General features: G+C 48.1%; 2 protein-coding genes across 4 annotated transcripts in view; one reads left to right on the top strand and one right to left on the bottom strand.

The window, feature by feature from the left end:
- The first annotated feature begins 5,006 nt into the window (after positions 1–5,006).
- Positions 5,007–13,452, top strand: FNDC5 (fibronectin type III domain containing 5). 3 transcript variants are annotated; one of them, XM_017527964.2, is made up of 6 exons: positions 5,007–5,243; positions 6,912–7,027; positions 7,499–7,697; positions 8,049–8,138; positions 10,914–11,047; positions 11,407–13,452. In XM_017527964.2, exons 1-6 carry the CDS (start codon positions 5,024–5,026, stop codon positions 11,410–11,412), a joined length of 765 nt encoding a protein of 254 aa, XP_017383453.1. In that variant the 5' UTR covers positions 5,007–5,023; the 3' UTR covers positions 11,413–13,452. The 3 variants fall into 3 exon arrangements, with proteins under 3 accessions (XP_017383453.1, XP_017383452.2, XP_017383454.1); XM_017527963.2 differs by having other exon boundaries at positions 5,088–5,243; positions 12,321–13,452; XM_017527965.2 differs by lacking the exon at positions 5,007–5,243 and adding an exon at positions 5,532–5,667 and having other exon boundaries at positions 12,321–13,452.
- A 6,000-nt stretch (positions 13,453–19,452) lies between these two features.
- The window catches only part of LOC108303800 (S100P binding protein), a 41,573-nt gene continuing 36,419 nt past the window's right edge, over positions 19,453–24,606 (bottom strand). Inside the window, exons 5-6 of the mRNA XM_037738212.1 lie at positions 22,929–23,016; positions 19,453–19,734 (exon numbers count right to left, since the gene is read on the bottom strand). Of these exons, the coding sequence (XP_037594140.1) occupies positions 19,620–19,734; positions 22,929–23,016 (203 nt within the window). The 3' untranslated portion in view covers positions 19,453–19,619. The remainder of the gene's footprint in view (positions 19,735–22,928; positions 23,017–24,606) is intronic.

The following is a 24,606-nucleotide window of genomic DNA, read 5'->3' as shown; positions in this document are numbered from 1 at the left end:
CGTGTGCTGCCGCCCCCTTTGCCTTCAAGTGTCAGTTCAGATGACTCCCCCTCAGCCCACACCACAGAATGTCATCCCACCCAGCCACTCTCCACCATAGTTCTTCATTTTTTTCAGGGCCACTCTTGGTCTCAGGGACCCTGCTGTCTTGTTCACGGCTGTGATGCAGCTGGCACTTAGTAGGTGCTCAATAAGTGTTGGTTGAATAAATAAAGCCCCTCCTAGCCCCAGCTTCTCTTGCAAGCTCAGAAAAATCTTTCCAATCTAGTTCTATGTTTCCTGCTCCCAATGTCACAGCTCAGAGCCTGTAGCAAACACCCACATAAACATTTTGCCTCTCCTGCTTCCCCTCACAGAAGCATGCTGCTTTTCCCAGACCTCGGGGCTAATGATTCCTGTTTCCCTCTGCCTCTTTCCCCTCACTTGGCTAATTTCCACCTGACTATCAGTACTTATTAAACTCAAGCACCACCTCTTCCCAGAAGCCCTTCCTGCTTTCCTCTCAAGTTAATTACCTTTTCTGTCCCTGTAGGTCCCAGGTGCCTCCTATTCCAGAAGACAGTCCCCTCTTTCAATTTTTTTTTTTTTTTTTGAGATGCAGTCTCACTCTGTTGCCCAGGCTGGAGTACAGTGGTGCAATCTCGGCTCACTGCAACCTCCGCCTCCCTGGTTCAAGCAATTCTCCTACCTCAGCCTCCCAAGAAGCTGGGACTACAGGTATGTGCCACCACGCTGGGCTAATTTTTGTATTTTTAGTAGAGACTAATGTCACCATGTTGGTTAGGCTTGTCTCAAACTCCTGACCTCATGATCCGCCCGCCTCAGCCTGCCAAAGTGCTGAGATTACAGGCGTGAGCCACCACACCAGGCCCCTTCTGTATTTTAAGAGCACCTCTCTCCTCTTCCCCCACCATAAGAACTCTTTAAGGACTAGGACCAGTCTGGTTCATCACTATGTCCTCAGCACCACCAGCACTCAGGAAACATTAAACTAGCCTGGCTTCATCACTGTCATGATGGGGATTTTGAGGATTAGGGAGGCTAGACCAGTGTCTCCCAGCTGTATGACCCATGGCAAGCCTCTTCTCTTCAAGTCTCAGTTTCCTCATCTGTAAAATGGGTATAATTCCAACTCCTCTGAGAATTCAAAGAGGCTTCCTTTATGTACAGAATGTGCCAGCATGGGAGAAGTGGGAGAAGTGTTGAGTGAATGGCAGGTCCCTGGTCTTGGCCCTGGGCTTAGCAACTGCCTCTGTGAGCAACAAGTCTCCTTAAGCACTTCAGGGAAGAAGACTGATGTCCTCTGGTGAGCCCTGAACCCTGGATCCTTGTCCTCAGAGGTGAGAAGAGGTGGTAGGCAGACTGGATCAAACCCCCAACTTGTAGCCTCATAATTTAATTTGAGACATGTCTCTATAGTTCACTGGCTGTGTAACACAGGGCAAGTCCCCTTACCCCTCCGATCCTCAGCTTCCTGATGTGGAATGGTAGCTAATGACACATACCATCCTAAGATTCAAAATAACATGGATAAAGGCCAGGCATGGTGGCTCACGCCTGTAATCCCAGCACTTTGGGAGGCCGAGGTGGATGGATTACCTGAGATCAGGAGTTCAGGATGAAACTACTGATCTCAATGTGGTGAACCAACATGGCGAAACACCGTCTCTACTAAAAATACAAAAATTAGCCGGGCATGTGGCGGGCACCCGTGGTCCCAGCTACTCGGGAGGCTGAGGCAGGACAATGACTTGAACCCGGGAACCAGAGGTTGCGGTGAGCTGAGATGGTGCCACTGCACTCCAGAATAGGTGACAGAGCGAGACTCTGTCTCAAAATCTCAAAAATAAATAATGAAATAAATAATAACATGGATAAAGTAGGTGCTCAATTATTGTATCCCCAAACAACTCCTGACCTCCTGATTCTTCCTGTGATTTGCAGGGCAGGTTGGGGGGGTGTCTAGGGACCACCATTTACTGGGCCACGACCATTCTAGGCTATGAAAAGGAACCTTCTATTCTACATGGGTGCCTGGGACTGGCTTGAGTACCACAGCCTGTTAAGTACTGAGATTCTGGACGGCTCTGGACACACAGGAGGATCCAAATGCTGGTAACCCCATTAGGTGTCAACATGTAAGTGACCAACCAGCCGTCAAGGGGGTGTCTGTGGAATCCTCCAAATGAAGCTCAGTGAGTGCAGCTTGAGAGGATAGAGGCCCACCCTTAGTCCCTACCCAGGTCTTAATTTATGGGTTCATTCATTTTTTTAACTCCTGTTTTTCCAGAATATTGCCCAGGGCCTGGTCCATAACAGGTGCTCAATAAATACATGATGGAAGAATGAACTTTTTCCATACAGTCAACAATCATTTAATGATTCTGCCAGCAGGAAAAAAAAAAAAAGAAAAAACCAATCATTTAATGAACACCTGCATCGTAAGCCTTGTGTTAAGGGATGGGCTACATAAAGTGGTGGTTTTTTGTTTTTTTGTTTGTTTGTTCGAGATGGAGTCTTGCCCTGTCACCCAGGCTGGAGTGCAGTGTCATGATGGCAGCTCACCGCAACCTCCGCCTCCTGGGTTCAAGCGATTGTCCTGCCTCAGCCTCTCAAGTAGCTGGGATTATAAGTGCTCGCCATTATGGCCGGCTAATTTTTGTATTTTTAGTAGAGACGGGGTTTCACCATGTTGGCCAGGCAGATCTTGAACTCCTGATCTCAGGTGATCAACCCACCTCGGCCTCACACAGTGCTGGGATTACAGGCGTGAGCTACCGCGCCAGCCTGCAGTGGCTGCTTCTAACAGCCCTTCCAAATTCACCCAGGGCTCCTCTAAATCTGGCTCCCAGCTCTTCCCACTGCAAACCGAGCTCCCACTGGCTGCCAGGTTCCAGGCACCAGGACTTTCTCCAGAATTGAGGCTCACGCACCCCATGCATCATGAAGCCTGGGAAGGCTGCACCCCCACAGCCACAACTCTCCAAATCCTCGCAGTCCTCCAAGCCCCCTCCTTCAGCCGCCTTCTCTCTCAAACCCTCAGGCACTGCCATCTCCTCCCTCCCAATGCCCTACATCTACCTGGGTTTTACCCAAAGAGGCCAGAAGGTGGCGCCGAGGCTCCCCTTTCCCCAGCGCTGGACTGGAGGCCAAGACCCCACCAGGACCCTCCCTCCATTCTTCCCTGCAGGGACGGGAGTAGATTCTGTGTCCTCTAACTGAACCCTCTCGTTCCTGCTGGCTCCTGCGATGGAGGCCTGAAGAGGCTCCAGTTGCTCCTGCGGGCCTCCTGGTTGTCTTCCTGTCTGATGGATGGGGGGTGGAGGGTCCCTAGGGGCCAAGCTGCAGCTGGTGGGGCGGGGCTGGGTGGGGTGGGGCAGGCAGCAGCTGCGGGGAGAGAGAAGATAATAAGGAGAGAGAAAGAGAAAGAGAGCAAAGAGAAAAAAGAGAGATGCTCTGGCTCCGGGGCTCCTCTCCCAAGCGGGTCGAGGTCCCAGCTGAGGCTCTCCCAGGACAAGGTATGTGTCAGAGGAAATGATGGGGCTGGGCAGTGTCACCCTGCTGAGTGAGGCAGGCCTGGAGGCACTGAGGGAATGGGCAGGAAAATTCTGCTGCTCAACAAGAGCCCCTAAGCTCGCTCCCATCTCACCCCTTCCCTTCCAAGGTGGCCAAGGAGGAGTGCAGGGGCCAGCGAAGGAGTCCTGGGTGGGCATTAGGAGAGGAGGGTTGTCTATCGCTGCTCCTGACCCGCTGTGCCAATTTGCACCAAGCTCTTCCCATCGCTAGACCCCACTTCCTTAATATAAAACCAGGGGGTGGAGAGGAAGACCCTGAAGACGTTCTGTGGCAGACTTTGCAAGGCGTCCCATTTCCAAAGAAAATTAGCCCTTCCAGGGCTTCTGGAAAACCTTTACCACCTATAGGAATGCCCTGCGAATGGAATTTCAGCTAGTTGTGGGAGAGGGCTCCGGGGCTCTTGTTGAGGCAGAAGGCCCTAAGCCCTGGTCCCTGCGTCTCTCCTCCACCTTGTTTCTCTGGCTGGGATGAGGGAGGAGGCTGGAGCCACTCCCCCTCTCAGAGATGCTCTTAGATTGCTGCAGACAGTTTTCTGGCTGGGGAGGAGTTGCCCCGGCCAATTCTAGAATCTCAGGAATCTCCGAAGGGTGAAGTCGCTCTGGGTGGGGAGACGGTTCAGCTAAGCACTGCTCTGGAAGTCAGATTAGCCCGTGCTCAAATCCTGGCTCTGCTGTGGGTCCCTGGACAAGTCAAGGAGCCCGTCCAAGCTGCAGGCTCCTGTGCAAAGTATGCACAGAGCGTGAGCTTACAGGGCTACCCTGAGAATTAAGCCACGTAATGCAAAGAAAGCGCAGCACAGTCTCTGGCCCCTGGTAGATGTTCATTACTGCCCTCACTCTGGGGGTGAAAATGAAGGAAAAGGATTGGCGTGAGGTCGCAGAGCTGGACCCTCCAGTGAGTCCGAGCAGCCTCTTCCCAGCCCCACTGGAAACACCGAGCCCCAGTGTCCACTTAGCTCTCTCTGCTCACCCAGCCTGACTGCGACCTCTCCTCTCTGTCCCCGTCTGCCCCAGCCACAAGGCCTCGGGTGTAGCTTGGAGTGAGGGATCCCTAGGCCCAGGAAGGGGAGGCGCGCTGCGGGGTCCGTGCACAAACGGGCATCTCCGCGGCACTTGCCCTCCCTCGCCCCTGGGAAAGGGCAGAAAGCATCGGCCGAGTCAGGGCTGTGCGCGGGCAACAGAGACTGCGAGGGTGACCGCGGCGGGGACACGGAGAACACCGCTGGGCTCCCGCTCGGGGAGAGGGTGGGGGCCGCGAGTCCGAGAAGGCCCTTCTTCCCTGGCCGCGGACAGAATAGGTAGCGGGGGCGGGAGTGGGGGCGCCCTCCGGTCCTCACCCCGCCCCCGCGCCTCTCCCCGCAGCGGGGGCGCCCCGCCCCCCGGGCGCCCGACGTGGACGCGGCCGCCGCCACCGCCGCCGCGCGGGAGTCGCTGTCCGCGGAGCCGACATGCAGGCGGCGCGGGGCGGCGCGGGGCGGCCGGGCCGCCGGCCGGAGCGCGAGCGCCAGCGGCCGCCGGGCTCTGGAGCCGCGTCCCCCTGCGCCGCCCCGGGCCTGCCGGCCGGAGGAGCCACCATGCACCCCGGGCCGCCGAGCGCCTGGCCGCCCCGCGCCCGCGCCGCGCTCCGCCTGTGGCTGGGCTGCGTCTGCTTCGCGCTGGTGCAGGCGGGTAAGGGGGCCCGGGGCGGGGGGCCGGCGCTGGGGCAGGCTCCTCTTGAGCCCAGCCACTTGGGAGTCCCCTGGTCCTTTTCCTGTCCCCTGGGGACCCCCTGTCTCGGCCCGAACACTGCTCCCCAACCCAACCCCCAGCCTCTTCCCTACCTCCTTGACCCCCAGACCTGTCCTTCAGTTTCCAAACCTCCCCTGTCACCTCAGGCCCAGGATTTCTAGGGTCTTATGGTCCCCAGTCCCCTAATCCCATTCCCCTAACCCCAGGTCTTTGCCTCAGCTTCCCTAGCTCCCTTCTTTGGCCCAGGGAGCAGCTGAGGACACCAGTACCCCCACCTTGGGCCTCTCTCCTTGTCCCCAAGACCTCTCAAAGCCCTGCAGGCCAACTCTGCGGGAGCGGATGGGGTCCCGCTGTGCAGGAGCAGGTGTGAAGGGGATGGGGACTGGCACCTGAGGGCACAGCGCAGGGCGTGGGATGGGCCCCGACACCCCTGAGCTGGTGCAGCGTTTGGCCTGCCCCATGGGGCTGGCCCGTCCTTGCCTGGCCTCTCCTGCTGCTCCGTCTCTGCCCCTCCTGGCTGCCGCTGCCCAGCTCATCTCTCCCTCTAGCCATCTCTCCCTCCGTGGTTCAGGGTGCGCTCTCTCGTATCTGTCTTTCTCAGATGCCCCACTTCTCTGTCCTCTGGCTGTCTGCCGCCACCTGTCTGTGTCCTGTCTCTCTCCACCTTCCTCTCCATGTCTGCCTCTGTCTTCCTCAGGTCCCAGGCTCAGCCCCCTGGGCCTCAGGTTCACTCTCTGTGGGGCGAGGGGCACTGCTCAGGGCCAGCTTTGCCCCGTGCTGCACCTGCCCCTTGGAAGATACAGAGGCTTGTGTGACTGCACTGCCCCTCTCCTGGATGGTGTTCCTCACTGACCCTCACTATCCCCATCACCCACCCCCACTTCCCTCCTGTCTCTTCTGGAGTAATTCTTCATTCATCCTCTTCCCTCACCTTGTTCTCTCTTCTCCACTTCCCACGGAGGGGCCCTGCTCTGAGTGACCCCATCTTCCCCGGCCATCTCCCCACCTGCCTCTTGGGGCTGGAAGAGCGTGTAGAAGAGGCTCACACAGACTCCTCCCGGCTTCACTCTGCCTGGGTCACCGCAATTCTGGGGTTACTTCTGTTGCTCCTCACTCCCGGGGCTCACCCCTGCCTGACACTTCTCGATTTCTGGATCTTTCTCCTTCACTCAAGGTCACTCATTGGACAGGGTATTACTGTCAAAAGAACACTGGACTGAGAGTCCTTTTGACTGCTTTTCATCAGCTAGCCTTCAGTTTCTGTCCACCTATGTCCCCTCCATAACTGTCTCCACAACTCTAACCGCCCATCCTGATCTAAGGATCAGGCCTTGGCCTAGGCCCATCACTTTGAGCCTTGGACTCCTGGTGGGGCCGGCCTGTGGCCAGCAGGTGCTTCCCTCCTAGTCATGAGGAGCCTGGCGCCTCTTGGGCCTGGCTCTTCAACTCACCAAAGACTGAGAGCCATGTCACTGGACCCCACTTGAGGCCTCAGTTTCTTCCTTCCCCTCCTGCATGGCCTTCCCCAGGTTTCCCCTTCTTATGAGACCATAGGTCTGGGCCTCACAACAGGGGATGCTCAGGCTTGGGTGCCCCCCCGTCCCCCAGACAGTCCCTCAGCCCCAGTGAACGTCACCGTCAGGCACCTCAAGGCCAACTCTGCAGTGGTGAGCTGGGATGTTTTGGAGGATGAGGTTGTCATCGGATTTGCCATCTCCCAGCAGGTAATGCTCCACTGTCCCCAGAAGGGAAGGACACATCAAGATAGTAGTGGTGGATGGGGTAGGAATGTGGCGGTGGTGGTGATGGAGAGATAGAAAGGAAATAGGAACTTGGGGCAAGGGAGATGAGCAGCAATTTATACATATGTCTGAAAATTGGGGCCCCAGAAGAGAATCGGTCAGTGAGGGAAGGTTTGGGAACTTTCAAATGGAACATAGAAATTAAGAGCATGGTTTTGATCTCAGAGACATCTGCGTTTAGGACCTGGCTCCAATGCTTACTAGACATGTGGCCTTGGGCAACATCCCTAACCTCTCTGAACCTGTTCCCTTCCCTGTAAAATGGAGATAATGATAGTGGAAGTGATGGAATGATGAACATTGTGTATGTAGAGGCTTTGTCACCACTGGGAGGTGGGCAGGAGTGGGGCTGGTAACTGAGTGTTGACAGCAGTGGCCGGCACTTGTCTGCAGAAGAAGGATGTGCGGATGCTGCGCTTCATCCAGGAGGTGAACACCACCACCCGCTCATGTGCCCTCTGGGACCTGGAGGAGGATACGGAGTACATTGTGCACGTGCAGGCCATCTCCATTCAGGGCCAGAGCCCGGCCAGCGAGCCTGTGCTCTTCAAGACCCCGCGCGAGGCTGAGAAGATGGCCTCTAAGAACAAAGGCACGCCTGGGCACTGTTAGGAGGAACAGGGTGGGGTGAGGGGTGGTCAAGACCAGACCAGTGGGTGGAATTGAGGAAAGCTCCGTCTCCTGCCTCGTATCCCCCGCTGGCAAGTAAAGCAGTACCTGAGAGAGAAAGCGTTCACTTTAGTCCCCCACAAGACCCTGGGCATATAAACTCCCTTTAGACTCGGTCCTATCACTGCCACCTCAAGTAGCCATTAGTGCATTCTAGAATGTATGTTAGATGTGTGGGCACCTGTAGAAATCAGCACTGTTGTCTTGGGTTTGGCCCTAGCAGAGTGGCTGAGGGAGGAAAGGAGCGCTGGACCTAGTGTCTCTCTCCCCACAGATGAGGTCACCATGAAAGAGATGGGGAGGAACCAACAGCTGCGGACAGGTGAGGTGCTGATCATCGTCGTGGTCCTGTTCATGTGGGCAGGTGAGTCTGGCCTCTGAGCCCTTCTACTTCCTTCAGCCTCTGGGAAATGGAAGACTCTGACCAGGCCCTTCTCTCTTGAAAACAAAGGGTAAAGGTTTGGACATCTCTAAGGTGAAAAGTCTCCAAGTCCTGCCAACAACAGTTCTGGGAACCAGATCTGACCCCTTCTCAAACTCATTGTTCACCAAAAAAACAGCATATTGTTAGCTGCCTTATAGGATTCGATGAGTACTTGCCTTTGCCGTCCCTCAGAAGAGGTTTAACTTCTTGGGGCTGGACACTTCCAGAGGCTTTTTACCTCTGGCCATGGCCACAGCCTTTTCTTCCTCTTCTGGGGTGCTGTGCCTACAGGGGTCCAGGCCTGGGAAGCTCAGGGGAAGTTACTGCCTGGACTTGGGACATTCTCCTAACCTCATCACCCTTTTAGACCCAGCTCGGAGACAGCCACCATGAAAACTCCCTCAATCCATCCAGTAGAATGGCCCTCCTGCCTCCACATGCCCACTGCATAGTGTTTACTCCTCTCTTTAGCCCTTATGTAAGTAAGTTAGCTGGGCTCATGTCTCTTTCCTTTACCCAGGGTCTGTGAGCTCTCTGAGAATGAAGACCAAGTTGTTGTTGCTGTTTTGAGACAGTCTCACTCTGTCACTCAGGCTGTAATGCAGTGGTGCAATCACAGCTCCCTGCAGCCTTGACCTCCTGGGCTCTAGTGATCCTCGTGCCTTAGCCTCCTGAGTAGCTGGGACTACAGGCATGTGCCACCATGCCTGGCTAATTTTTTATTTTTTATAGAGATGGGGTCTTGCTCTTCAACTCACTGAAGATGAGAACCATGTCACTGGACCCCACTTAAGGCCTCAGTTTCTTCTTTCCCCTCCTGCATGGCCTTCCCCAGGTTTCCCCTTCTTACTTATGAGACAGTGGGTCTGGGCCTCACAACAGGGGATGCTCAGGCTTGGGTGCCTCCCCGACCCCCAGGCTGATAAAGGCCAAGTTTCATTCATCTTTGTACTCAGTTCAACCAGCATGTACTGAACAATCACAGTCCAAACGGTAGTACTATAATCATGACTAAGAGCCCTGTGCTTGCAAAGAACTGTCTGGGAAAAGCTAGGCCCGAGTTATTTTGTTTGTGTGTTTGTTTACTTTTTCTTTTTTTTAAATTTTTTTTTTCATTTTCTTGGGCTGAACTTAACTATAATCCAATGTAATGAGTGCTATGGTAGTACCACGTAGGAGAGCAGAGGAGAGGGAATAACTGTGAGTTAGAAATCAGGAAAAACACAGAGAGAGGAGATAACATGGGAATTGAGCTTTGAAGGATAAATAGGAGTTCACCAGGCAGCCAAAAGAGGAAGAGTGTTCAGGGCTTGGTGTGTTCAAGAAATAAAGTAAGCTCAGTCTGGTTCAGGGCAGCTGCAATCCAAGAGAGAAGGTAAAACGTCAGGGAGTAAAGGATGGTGAGGCTGTAGACGGGAGTCTTTTGAGAGATTTGAATACCATGCTGAAGCTTTGTGAGCATGGTGGTTGAGAAAGGCAGGCTATATTGTAAAGTATTTGGAAAAAAATGTTTCTTAGGCATACAGAAAAACAGGCAATTGGAAAAATGAGGGAAAAACAAAGGATTGTACAAAAGAGGAGGTTTGCTTATGATTCGTTATGGATTTGCCACAGACAGTATTTATATAATCGTAACAATATAAACATAGCAAATTAACCCAAAATTGTGATGAAATTTTATTAGGATAATAGGGAGGGAGGTAGGGGGAGTTGTTATGCTTTATCTACCATAGTTGGAAGTCAACAGATTTCTAAAATAGATCAAGAAATAACATTCTAAATATAGAGGTAAAATTGGGAAAACACCTAGAAGGACTGGAGTTGGCTGCCTTAATAACTGTCTGCCTTAAAAACTATCTGTCTTTCAAAAAACATTATGTTCATGTATTATTAGTTTGATAAAACTAAACATTTCACAGACTGCAGGCCCTGGAGTTCATGTCCTAGTTCCACCACTGTGTGACCTTGAGTTAAGTTAGTTAAACTCTCTCTGCATCAGTGTCCTCACTTGTACCCTGGGAATGATAATAATAGGTACCCTCATAGAGTTGTGAGGATTAAGTGAGATAGAATATGTCAGTGCAAGCACAGGGCCTGGCACAAGCTCAATAAATGCTATTATTGTTTCTATTTTCCCCTCAAGAAAAACGGGAGCTGTCAGAGGTTTTTTTTTTTTTTTGAGATGGAGCCTAGCTCTGTTGCCCAGGCTGGAGTGCATTGGTGCGATCTCAGCTCACTGCAACCTCCGCCTCATGGGTTCAAGCGATTCTCCTGCCTCAGCCCCCCAAGTAGCTGGGACTACAGGGGTATATCACCACACCCAGCTAAATTTTGTATTTTTAGTCGAGATGGGGTTTCACCATGTTGGCCAGGATGGTCTCAATTTCTTGACCTCGTGATCCGCCCACCTTGGCCTCCCAAAGTGCTGGGATTACAGGTGTGAGCCACTGCGCCTAGCTGCTGTCAGAGGTTTAAAGGAAAGGAGGGGAGGAGATATGACCAGACACATGTTATAGGAAGATCAGCCTAGAAGCAGTGAAAGGCATGGCTGGTGAGGGCACAGGTGAAAACAGGAGCCAGAGGGCAGAGGGAGGTTGCTGCAGTAGTGTAGATGAGGCACAATCTGGAGAGACCACTGCCAAGCGCTAGTGGGAATGAAGCAGGGGAGGTGAGAACCCAGGCCCTGGCCTCTGACTGCTCACTTGTCCCCCTCAGGTGTCATTGCCCTCTTCTGCCGCCAGTATGATATTATCAAGGACAATGAACCCAATAACAACAAGGAAAAAACCAAGAGTGCATCTGAAACCAGCACACCAGAGCACCAGGGTGGGGGGCTTCTCCGGAGCAAGGTGAGGGCAAGACCTGGGCCTGGGTGGGCCACCCTGCGCCTCGAGCCCTGGTAATCCCTGGAATGCAGAGGGGGTCAGCTCGGGGCCTGGCACAGCTACAGCTGGGCAGAGCCAGACTTGGCTGCTGCCTGTGTGACACAGGGACACTGCAAGTTGATTTTGGATCTTCTCCTTTTGCAGGGTGCCAGGGGCCAGTGGTGGTTTGGAAAAAAAAAAGCAGTGAGTGGGGAGGGCAGAATTCTTGGTTGGTGTGGGACAACAGGAGTGGGGTGTTCTGGCTCATTCCTGCTCCTGCTGTGCCTTGTGACCTTGGGCAGGTGCTTTACCTTTGTACCTTCATTTCCTCTTCTGTAAAACAGATATGAAAACCTTTTCAGTGCTTGCCCTGAGCAGCTAAGAAGACAGACAGTAGAGAATGTGAGAGGATCCCATGATTCTGACGATGACTATCCAACAAACATCTGGCCCTCTCTACATCTCCTCTTCCCTCCATCTCCTTGTACCCTCTGGCTTACTGTCCTCTCTCTGGCGCACTTTCCTGAAGCCTCTTATTAACCCCCATCTCCAGAAGAATCTCAACAATGTCAGTGGCTGACTGATGTCAGAGGGATGACTGCTGGGGGTAGACTGGGTGCCAGGGGCCATGGGCCCAGGACTCAGTCTTGGCCATTCAGTTGAGTGAGGCTGAAGGCTGGGTTTGAAAAGGCAGAAAAACAAGACATCCAGGCAGGGCTTTTCTTTTCTTTCCACAAGGGACAAGAACCTGGCTTATTTAGGCTGCGGCCCTGCTGCTCCTCCCTTCCTTCTTCTGTCCTCTGTTTCCAGCCTTGCAAGAAGTCTATTCAATTAGTCCTGGCCGCTTCTCTCATTTTTTTCCTCCCGTTTCCAAACAAGCCCTCAGTGAACATCATTGAAGCGTGACTGCCTGTCTGCAGGGAGGATTCCATTTTTTTTTCTCAGCTGGTCCCCAGGCCCATGGGCACAGGGAGAAGGATGACTGCAGCAGAGGGGCGGAGGCACAGCTAGCTATACAGTTCTCTCTTCTCCTTGCCCTAGTCAGATGAAGGAGGCTGAACTACAAACCCAAATTCCGCACAAAAATAAAAATAAGCCACAAAACTAAAAGGCCTGGCCCCATTCTGGAAAAGATAAAGCTGCATGAGACACAGCCTTCTGCCTCCTCGCCTCTCCTGGACTGGCTTCCTCTTTGAGAAAATGCACAAAGCCCTGGGAGATGACAAGCACAAGGACTGACTCAAGCTGTGTCTTTCAGACCAAGGAACTTCAGAGAAGCTGTGGGGCTGCCTGCCATGCAGGATCCTGGCTGCCATCAAGCCTTTTCTGGATCCAGCCATCAAGGACATGTTTGTGGTGTGATGCACACCTTTGCAAGTGTGTAAGATGTTACCTGGTTTGTCTCTTTTGGCAAACAAAAATCAGAGGGCTGCACTCTGGAGGGCAGAGACTCCCCCGAGGACTGAGCTGGTTGCCTGCATCCTCTATCTTCTTTGACCCTTATGACTATAAGATCATCAGTTTGGGGTCTTAGGAAGACCTGGAAGGTACTGGTCCAATTTATTTAGGAAGTATCTCTTGAAGTTTCAGAAATGCTAGCTTGGACAACTGAAAAGTCACATCACATCTGGCATTCTGGGGGTTACTAAAACACCCCTTCTGGAGTAGAAGCTGCTGGAAGGCAGGCCTGAGCAATTCACCATGGACAGGCAGAGCAGCCCTGGCTATCACCACTGGTCTCTGGGGTCTTCATATCTTGCCATCCCATCCAGAGTTCTATGAAAGTTACCCAGGGTCTTCATGTCCTTCCTTAGAGCCCGAGTCGTGTGATGTGACAGGTCTCTCTCTCCACTGCCCCTTTCTGGTTTAAAAAAAATGGTGCTTGATGAGGGAAGGTAGGCTCTTCCCCAAGACTGTTGAGGTATGGCTGCTAGATGCCTGCATGGGCAGAGGTGGATCTCTGCATCTTCCATTGGTGGCCAAGGATGGGTGTGGGAGAACCACACCTAGCACAAGCCTGGTACTCAGTAAATATTTGTTGAAATGAATGATAAGAGCATTGGTCCTCAAGCCAGAGAGCCAGAAGCCATCACCCAATGACCGCCCCTTCCTTCTGGTCTACAAGAGCTCTCAAGGCTGGGTCTGCCACTATTCTGTTTTGCCCAAGTGTGGCAGCACTGGGGAGGAGAGACGGATAAAGGGCAGATGTCAGCAATCCTAAGGGCTTCCTCATGGGAGGGCATAAGGCTCCACTCATTGTCTTGTGACTTCCATCCCTGCTGAATGGGGCTGCAAGGCCAAGGCTCCTTAGGGGAGAGGTCCTTACCTCTGATCCACTTAGAGCAATAACCACTTTTTAAATGTAAAATAAAAAGACAAATGAAAAGGCACATCCTTGTCTTCTGGTAAATGCCCAAATGTTGCCCTCTTTTTCTGGCAATTGGCAGCAAGTCAGGATGTGTGGAGGAGGAAGTCAGTTCTCTCTCCATTTTGGCCTGCAGCTTCTTAGGGACATGCCTGCCAGCCAGCCAAGCTGGAGTTGGAAGGGAAATCTCAAACAGATGGGGGTGCACGTGTAGGAGAAGAAAATAGCTGCTCCATCATCCTATTACTGAGGCTCCCCCAAACCAAGCTTGGGCTGCCTCACTGGCTAGGTATGCAAGCTCAGTTTTTTAAAACAAAGGGTTTTCCCCTCTGGATGGGGCTGGGTGCTTTTCCTGGCCAAAGGAATGCAATTCTTGTTTCTCCCCAGGGTAAGGAAAGAAGTGAAGAGAAACCACAAAACTGCTTTCTGCAGCTCAGTAGTCACAGCGTGCTGTTCTAGGCTGTTAAAGGAACACCATTACGATCCCAAAAGCAGGCTGAAAGAGTAATGATGACATTAGCCAATGAGCAAAAATCAGTAAATGGGGCACCTCAAACATTCCTGTCCAGAGCTGGGAGGAGCTTGGAGAGAAAATGTCAGGTGAGCAGGGCTTAGTTGGCTGTTCTAGAAGGTTCTGAAAGCAGAGGGAAAGGTCTTAGTGGCTGCACAGCAAAGTAGGAAACTGATTAGCACACTGAACTCTAAGCCAAACCTCAGAGAGGTACTTCCTAAGCCCTCTGTGCCTATCTAGTGCCAAATGATGGAGAAGCCCCCATGTCAGCACTAGGTGTACTACAACTGTCATTGGGGCTCAGGGAGCTCTCCTGATGGAGGTTTCCTGTCTTCAACTTAATCTGTGCCTGTAGTACATCATAAAGGGTATGAGAGAAAAGGAGCAAACACTCTTGGCTTAGATAAAACTCCATTCCCTTTAATTACCTCCCTAAACCCCCAATTGTATAACAATTGAGCCTTCCCTGAATCCACTGTAGTTGCAAAGCCGAACCTCACACAGCTAGACTTGGGATGGGATCCCTTCACCATCACATAGATCCACTGACATTTCTCACAACTGTGGAAAGGCACCGACAGGTCTTTGAGACCAAGAGACCTTACTTGCAGACTACAGCAGGCCTATGAGAGAAATGCTGGTCTCAGAGGCAGGAGACCCTGCCTTGTAATCACCTAACAACTCAGGCAAGTTAATTCTCTGAGGTTAGGTCTTGCCGTCCTTATCTGCCAAAACCAGAGAATTTAGAAGATTCCCAGATTCCACCTACTTCCTACAATAGGAGCCAGGTGCATCCTCCCAGGAGCATGAGGGAAAACCCAGGGTCTGAGGGGAGGAGGACAGACTGGTGAGTGTTTCTATGAGGCAGAAGTCCTTTCCTCTTCCTACTCTTGTCCCCTAGTTTTTCAGAATGGGCCTTCTCAAGAATCAATTTTTAAGGGTTCTATTTAAACCCTTTACAAAAGTGTGTAAAATCTCACCAACCCATTAACATGATGCTTTAGATTTGACTCTCTTTAAACCTATTTGATGGTTACTGGAATTTGCTTTTATGAAGTAGCCTCCAAGAACAAATTGCTTCTATAAATGGGACACCCTGCTCACCTCCCTCCCTTGCCCAGCTCCAGCCCCATCAAGCTCCATCAGTACAAAATATTTCCAAACCTTTAAATGTGACTTGAAGTTAAGCTGAAGATCTTTGTATACAAATAGTTCCTGGCCAGGTATGGTGGCTTACATTACAAAGTGTAATCCCAGCACTTTGGGCATATCACTTGAGGCCTGGAGTTCAAGACCAGCCTGGCCAACATGGTGAAACCCTGTCTCTACTAAAAATAAAAAATTAGCTGGGCATGTTGATGCACACTTGTAATCCCAGCTACTCAGGAGTCTGAGACATGAGAATTGCTTGGACCCAGGAGGCAGTGAGCCGAGATCGCGCCCCTGCACTTCAGCCTGGGCAACAGAGCAAGACTCTGTCTCAAAACAAACAGTTCCTTAGTTCCTTAGTGATACATTTCAGGACTATCACTTAAACTACTTTAAAGGTTATCCAAAATATTATATTCCACCCCCTTCTCAATGGTGCTGGGGAGGGCCAAATTTTCTGTCTATGGCATGTCCCAGTTGTCACGGGGGAGGACAGGTGTGAAGGACAAGGCAGGAGCTTGTTCACTTAGGAATTCCACCAATGACCAGCTGATACTTCCTGTGACAAGTGGAATTTTTTTTTCCTGACAGGTGCTCTGGCATACAAAGCAAGCATACCCTAGAATCAGCTTAGGAATAATTGTTTTCTCTTAGAAAAGTAGAACAATACTAAGAGAAGCGGGAAACTCCACTTTCTAGCTTTAAGTGATTGGCTTTTTTCTTCCTATAAAATCTCAAAATAGGCTAATTAGAGAATGACCCCAATCCTCTTGGAAAAAGTCCATTTCTCCTTTTCCTACTTTTCCATAATGTAAAATGAACAAAAGATCCTATCTACGCCTGACAGGAACAAAACAGATATGCATAGGTTAAGGAGAGTACCTCAGACTGAGAGAAGAATGTCAAGTTGCTGAGTATTTAGCAAACTTATATTGAACCTTTTGCATGGACTCAATATTGTATTTTGTCTAGAAGATACAGAAAAAACTTACTGAACTGCAGACCAGAGAGCATGGCTAAACATGTTGCTACTTGTTTTCTTAGCATGAACTCAGATTTTTAAAGCACTGGCTAATATAGGTGTCAAGTTATTATTGCCTTCCCTTTTTTCCTTGCTTCTGGGTTCACAAAAGGGATCTAAGGAACGCTGTCTCCCACATCTACCCACACTTATCCAACCTTCACCCAGTTTCTAGGAGCAGCAGTTTCTGGAGAAATTGGGTTATGAATAGCCATCAATTCTGTACCGCTGATTCTGGTTTCTTAAATCCCCTTTAAAGAGAGAATGCTCTAGGACAGCATGGCTTCTTTCTTAATCAGTGCTAGTTCTGAAGAAGCAGAGACAGGGAGGTCAACCACACAGCCATGGGAAGGAACAAAAGGCAATGCCTGCCTGATTAGGGCTGAGCCATCTTCCCCCTCTGCAAAAACTAAGGCATAATGATATTTCAGGCTCTCCCTATGTCAGGCTCCTGACATGCACCATATGTAGCTGCAAATCCCAATCATCAACATTTCTTAACTGCTAGAACACCTTTCTCAACACTGTAATTTACCTTCAAAAGAATAGGGAGCAAGCACCCTCGCCTTCCCAGAACCACATTCTACTAACTGCCGCCCCCCTCCCCACCCCACTAACCTACCTACGCAAAGGAAGAAGGCAAATAACCCTCCAACGAAGCCTACAACAGACCGCCACAGTACATAAGTCACTGACAAGAACTTTTATTTCTTTTTAATGACATTAAACACAACTGCTATAAGGGAAAAAACATGATAAAGAGGAGGCACCAAACTTCAGTTTCATAATTGAAACTGACAACGCAAGTAAATCAGGGCCTGCATTAGAAACTACAGGTTATTTCAGGCTCCTTACTTGGAAGTAAACAATGTAAACAGCATATTTTTACTCTGCTTTGTCAAGACCCATGTGTGGGAATGTCATCGATGAAGAAAGCAGTTAAATGCACATAATACTTACTTAAAAAAAATATAGCCAGAATTCCATATGAAATACTAGACTTAGAGGCCAACACCAAATATAAGAGATATGCAGCTTTGAAAAGAGATTAAGACTCCAGATTCTACCCACTACCATCTTTAAGGCGAACATGCCAGATAATGAGTTTTCTTTGGCTTGGTTTTTTCTTCTTAAAGAATACCATGTTAACCACTAGATAACAGCTCTCTCCTCCCCCAGTCCAACAGATTTAATTAAGCTGCTAAAGCTTTGGAAAAACAGAATTATTTGAGCTAAGAGGAAATGTGATTGTCACATTTTCTAGTTAACTTGTCACTCATTTGATTTGGCAAAAGCAGTGCTCCTATTACACATTCAGTCTTAAAACCCCATGTACCAGGAGGGCAAGAACATGAGTCTCAGATTTTTGCCCAAGCAAAATGCTGTCCCTTCACTCCTTGGGTTTTCTGAAGGAAACTAGACAGCTGCAATGCTAGCTATTCCAACTACATTTAATTTTAACTATGCTATGGTCCCAAAGGTAGATGCTTGCCATGTCCCATGTTTCACTCCACCAAGCTAATTTAGGGCGACCTGGAGAAGTGACCAATGTAGTAAATGCCAAGTAGCCTAACTAAAATAATAGATTTTTGACTACTGTCTTTGAAGAGAACTTCTTTGCATTTAACCAAATTTAAACCAAATGTTCAAGGAAAAGCAAATCCTCGACTGGATAAAAACAGTAAACACTTAGGGACATTCACCCAAATTTATTGTTGGCTTAAATGACCAAGCTTTTCCCAAGTCGGTTTCTAAAGTGGGGTATGATGTTTTGAATGTGTTACTCACATACAAAGATGGGATTGATGAAATCACAAAACCAGAGTCTATAGCATCTATGAACAACCTTCACAGAGAACAACAGCACAAATGCCAGACTGCAAAAACTTCCCAAAATGATGTCTAGAGCTACGTATAAAGAGAAAATAACCAATTCCTAAGACATCCATTAAGACAGATGCAGCTGAGCGTGGTGGTTCATGCCTGTAATCCCAGCACTTTGGGAGGCTGAGGCGGGTGGATCACATGAGTTCAGGAGTTTGAGACCAGCCTGGCCAACATGATGAAATCCCATCTCTTCTAAAAATACAAAAACTAGCTAGGCATGGTGGCAGGTACCTGTAATCCCAGCTACTTGGGAGGCTGAGGCAGGAGAATCGCTTGAACCCAGGAGGCAGAGGTTGCAGTGAGTTGAGACTGCACCATTGCACTCTAGCTGGGTGACAAGAGTAAAACTCTGTTTAAAAAAAAAAAAAAAGACAGATGCATACTCTGTCAACTTTGGTTAGAATACCAAACTTTAAGATCAGGTAATGCTTTTGTGCATAGGCTTAGTCACAACTATATTACATGTACTTTAGCATTTCAGGGGCTTGACCAAATGAAATGGTAACATACAGGGTCTAAAGACACCTCTTCTTAACTGATAATGGAGACAAAAGAGTGCCATTCCACACTCTCCCAGAGAATGGAGGCTCCGTAACTAACACTCATACTTAAAGCTGGGGTTTAGCAGATAAAACTAAATACCAACTGATACCACAATAGCACTGGCTTACCCTAGAGTCAAGACTCTGGGTGGGCAGCTCTTCAATAAAGAGAGCAAGGAGGCCATCCTGAAGAGGTGTATCCATGTCTAACAGGATACAAGAATACTGCCACTAGAATCCTAACAAGTAGAGTGGTCACTGGGGGGTAAAAAGAAAAAGGAAAATCCTTGAAGAAGGGCAAAGGAGACAATCAGTCTCAAGACTACAAGGTATTAGTCATTGAGTCTTCTGTCAAAGATATATAAGATTTGTAAACACTATTGTGCAAAATAAGTTTGATAAAGAAAAAATGCTCCCCCAACAACAAAAAAAATCAAGGCAGCTAGTACATACAGAAAGAAGGGGGTTTACTATTTTAACTTGTCCTTTCAAAAGGGATTTTTCTCCTGCTCCATCCCACTTATAATGTCCTGGATTGCCAACTTTAAAATACTGACAGGTATTCAGAGGATTCAAATAAAAAAGTAAGAGTAACTTATATCCATTTACAAGTCAACTAATACTGGCTCACAGCCTGGTAAAGAATCTCTTCCTTATGGGAGATTGAACAATGATTTCTTTTAGGTACCAGAAGTAGACTTTGCCTCTGCAGAGAGGTGAGTCTTTTGCTTCAGCCTGGGTGTTTTGGCTTAATGCTGGCTTTCAGGAGGCAGCTACCTTCAATTTAAATTAAAAAACAAAAAAACTACACCAACCAAACACTTGCTTAAACACACAGACACACATATACACACACACACACACACACACACACACACACACACACACAATCAGGAGGGACTTCATACAAAAAAATTCAAGTTAGCAATGGGCATTTCCAAAAGGTGACGAGTTTTTTAAATAAAAATCTTGTGAAAAATAAAATTCAAAATCTGCAAAGCACAAAACAGCAAAAGAACACGAAATGCTGCTCCAAGCAGGACCCTGGATAGGGACCTTCATTGCTGATGGGTTGAGACAAATCAACTGTATGAGAAGTCTGGGAGACGTTGGAACCGATGGTGGCTTCGCATGTTCCTGTCAACCCACTGAGTCAGACTGTATCTTTGCAGATGTTTCTGTCGGCGGGCATAGTTTCTATCAAGAGAGGGAGAGTACAAACAGGAAAGATATTTCAACTGGAATGGCTATTTGTATACAAAAAAAGGCCAGCACAACAATTTTAAGGAAAATCTTTACTTTTGGAAATTAGATATTAATTTTATAGTTCTCACAATTTTAGAAATTTTATACTATTTATTTTTTATACTATTTTATTTATGTGAACACCACACCATAAGTACTATTTCTTTCCAACTCCCAAAGCCACCTAATTCCCATAGGTATTATGGTAATATGCCACATACACAGTATTCTAAGGAAAACTAATGTAGAATAATGTTGAAGTATGAAAAAAAAAAAATTTTCTTCCTGGAAGAATTTAGGATAGGATTTATATTTCATTGTTTGCATCAGACCTGTACCTCCAAAAGGACCTTATTGTCTGACACAGCTCAAGGTTGCTCAGGACACAGCAGTTAAAATTAGAATAAATTCCCAGAGAGGTAGGTCATCATGTGAGTATCACATTGCAAGTTTTGAGACTGAAAAATTAATAGCACAGACTCAAAGTAAAGTTTCTTAAGAGTCTCTTTTAGTTATGTGCTGGCTGGGGTTCTGAGCAAGATGCTCTGAGATAATTTGATCCCATTTTCAACTCTGAAAATGCTCCTAATAACAATCTAGGAAGCTTTCTAAAGATATGGATTCTAAAATAAAAATTAAAAAAAAAAATACAGATATGGATTTTTTTTTTTTTTTAAGATGGGGTTTCACCATAATGGCCAGGCTGGAACTCTTGACCTCAGGTGATCCAACCTGCCTCAGCCTTCCAAGGTGCTAGGATTACAGGTGTGAGCCACCACGCCCGGCCAGATAGGGATTCTTGACCTCTACCTCTTCCCAGACTTAATGACTTAGAATGCCTGGAATCAGGACCCGAAAATCTGTATTTTTGCCTATCTCCACAGGTAATTATGAGTAGTAGCCAGGGTTGCAAATAATTGTAACAGTACCTGACATTTATCTAGCCCTATATGCAAGTATTTGCTGAATGCTTTAAATATCTCTCCTCACTTAATACTGCAACAATCCTACCAGTATTTTCATTAACTTCTTGTATAGGTAAGGAAATTAAGCCTCAGGTTAATAACTTACCCAAGGTTATGCAGTAGAGTTAAGTAGAAGATCCTGGATTTAAACTCACATCTCACTCCAGAATTTAATAACAATTATACTACACTGCCTTTCCTTCTGAGAAATGCTATAATTTTGACAACTACGGAGGGAACGTGAGTGTAAAGACCCTGAAGCAAGGGAAGAGTATTAGGAGATGAAGTTGGTGAGCACAGGCCAAAGCATACAGGCCTTTGTAGGGGATTATGAGAATGGGAAGATGTGAGATGGGAAGCCACTGGAAAACACTGAGCAAATCTGACTTATGCTTTAAAAGAATCTCCTTGGCTGCTGAGTTGTGAACAGTGCATTGGCAAGGGGAGAAGCAGGGACGGCATTTAGGAGACTGCAACAATCCAGGTGAAATGTTGCAACTGTCACTTGCAACAATCCAGGTGAAAATGTGAGAAATAGTTAGGCTTTGGATATACAGCTGACCCTCCACATCTGTGGGTTCTGATTCCATGGATTTAACCAACTATGGGTTGAAAATATTCAAAGAAAAAAAAAAATAGATGGTTTCATCTGTACTGAACATGTCCAGACTTTCCTTGTCATTATTTCCTAAACAATACAGTATAACTATCTGCATAGCATTTATACTGTATTAGGTATCATAAGTAATCCAGAGATGATTAAAAGTATATGGAAGGATGTGCACAGGTTATGCAAATACTATGGCATTTTATATAAGGAACGTGGCATCTGTGAATTTTGCTATCTAAAGAGAGTCCTGGAACTAATCCCTCATGAATACCAACGACAACTGTATATGCAGAGCCTATGGGATTGAATATGGGGTGAGGGAGAAAAGAGTAAAGGATGATTCCAAGGTTTTTGAGTAGCTGAATCAGAATAACTAAATAAATTGGTACAGCCACCCTGCAACAAGAATCCAGAAGACTGTAATATTAAATTTGAGTCTTAAAAAACAATCTCAGAAGATTTCAGAATTAGAAAGGTCCTTCCTTTGACACCACGTTGCAAAGCTAGTATTGGAACTCAGGTTTCCTGAATTTCAGTCCAAGTTTTTTTTTTTTTTGAGAGAGAGGGTCTTGCCCTGCCCAGGCTAGAGTGCAGTGGCACAATCACTGCTTGCCACAGCCTCAAGCTTCTAGACTTCAAGCAATCCTCCTCTCTTAGGCACTCTCAGGGACTACAGGCACACACCACCATGGCCAGCTAAGTTTTTGTAGTAAAGGGTCTCACCATGTTGGCCAGGCTGGCCTTGAACTCTTGGGCTCAAGCAGTCCTCCCACTTTGGCCTCCCAAAGTGCTGGAATCACAGGCATGAGCTACTGTGCTCAGCCTCAGTCCAGTTCTTATTCCATTAGGCTGCGTCGCTTTTTTTCCCCCCTCATCTCTTAAACAATTCCAACCCCTAATCCCCACTATATTCCTCCTGCAGCCAAATTCCACCCTTTCTTTTTTTTCAGATGGAATCTCACTCTGCTACTCAGGCTGGAGTACAGTGGCATCATCTCGGCTCACTGCAATCTCCACCACTGGGATTCAAGCAATTCTCCTGCCTCAGCCTCCTGAGTAGCTGGTACTATATACCCTCACCACCACACCCGGCTAATTTTTGTATTTTAAGTAGCTACGGAGTTTTCACCATGTTGGCCAGGCCGCTCTCAAACTCCTGACTTCAAGCGACCTACCCACCTTGGCCTCCCAAAGTGCTGAGATTATAGGTGTGAGCTACCATGCCCAGCCATTCTATTCTTTTCCTCCTTTTTTTTTTGGAGACAAAGTTTCGTTCTTGTTGCCCAGGCTGAAGTGCAATGGCATGATCTCGGCTCACAGCAACCTCCACCTCCCAGGTTCAAACGATTCTCCTGCCTCAGCTTCCCGAGTAGCTGGGATTATGGGCATGTGCTACCACGCCCGGCTAATTTTGTATTTTTAGTAGAGACGGGGTTTCTCCATGTTGGTCAGGCTGGTCTCAAACTCCTGACCTCCAATGATCCGCCTACCTTGGCCTCCCAAAGTGCTAAGATTACAGGCGTTAGCCACCATGCTCTGCCCCTTCTCTTCCTTCTTCTAATCGCACTCACCGTGTAGTGAGGTCTGAAGGATGCTGCCATTTTGAGTGTTGCATATGATGAACTTGATCCATCAAGGCATATAGCTCCCCGGAGATACCTGTGATACAGAGGGATCAGTGGTTAGGAAATAGCTGAATGAACTACTATGTCAGCTAAGGTCAAAGTACGTGCTTTCAGTGAAAGAGAAAATGGGCACTGTTCTCAACAATATATACTTATGATTATCACGAGCAGTCAGCACAAAAACTATAAACCAGAATGGGGAGATTGCTCTTGGAGGATGAAGGTGAAGCAATAATGGCAGCCACCATTCATTCATTCAACACTTAGCTCCTACAATATACGAAGAACTTCACTTGTCCCTAGGAATATGGCAGTGAACAAGACACTGCCTCAATGAAGTTTACATGAGAGACAGATGATTCCAAAGTGGTATGATAAATGCAGTGATAGAGAAATATAGACTGCTATAGAGACTGCAGGGTGAGGGTTAGGGAAATCCCTCTCCAGGGGGAGTAACTATAGCAGGGATCTAAAGGATGTATAAAAGCTAGTGAGGTAAAGAGGGGTAGGAGGTTGGATGTCCAAGAGAAAACAGTTAATGCAAAGCCCCAGAGACAAAAAAATAGCAAATACATTAAAGAAACAAGAGAAAGAACAGATGGAGGTGGGCGCTCTTTGCTAACAAGTAAAATTGCTAGAGGCAATTTCTCAAACACCTGGGATCCTGGCAATATACTAGGCACTTTACATTATTATTTTATTTAATTCTAAAAAAAATCTTATCTGGAGATAGATGTTATATCATTTCAAAGATGGGAAACTGTGGCTCAGGGAGGTGAACTTGCCTGAAATTATTACAATTATTTTTTGAGACAGAGTCTCACTCTGTGCCCAGGCTGGAGTGCAGTGGTGCAATCTCAGCTCACTGCAATCTCTGTCTCCCAGGTTCGAGCGAGTCTCCTGCCTCAGCCTCTGGAATAGCTGGGACTACAGGCGCCTACCACCATGCCCAGCTAATTTTTGTATTTTTACTAGAGATGAGGTTTCACTATGTTGGCCAGGCTGGTCTCGAACTCCTGACCTCAAACAATCCACCCACCTCGGCCTCCCAAAGTGCTGGAATTACATACATGAGCCACCATGCCTGGCCCTGAAATTCTTGATAACCCAGGATTCAACTACCTCCTGTATGGCTCCATGTCCTTGCCACTATGCAAAATAATGCTAATTTTGCACTCAAGGATTTAGACTTCCGCTAAATCTCAATAGAAGCAGAAATAAAACACTAGTTAGGAAATAATATGCCTAGACCAGTAGTTTGCAAATTGTAACATACATTATAATCAACTGGAGGTATTATAAAGCAGATTGTTGGGCCTAGACTCCACACTTTCTGATTATACATAATCAGAAAACTACAGATCTGGGCAGGGCCTGAGAATTCCCATTTTGAGCAAATTCCCAAGTGATGCTCATGCCGGTGGTCTAAGAACCACATTTTTTGCTTTTTGTTTTTTTTGTTTTGTTTTTGTGAGATGGAGTCTCACTGTTACCCAGGCCGGAGTGCAGTGGTACAATGTCAGCTCACTACAACCTCCTCCTCCAAGGTTCAAGTGATTCTCCTGCCTCAGTCTCCTAAGTAGCTGGGATTACAAGAGCCTGCCACTACACCCGGCTAATTTTT

Source organism: Cebus imitator, unplaced genomic scaffold, assembly GCF_001604975.1.
Source record: "Cebus imitator isolate Cc_AM_T3 unplaced genomic scaffold, Cebus_imitator-1.0 Scaffold51, whole genome shotgun sequence".
Classification (NCBI taxonomy): Eukaryota; Metazoa; Chordata; class Mammalia; order Primates; family Cebidae; genus Cebus; species Cebus imitator.
This window is presented reverse-complemented; position numbering and strand designations above follow the sequence as displayed.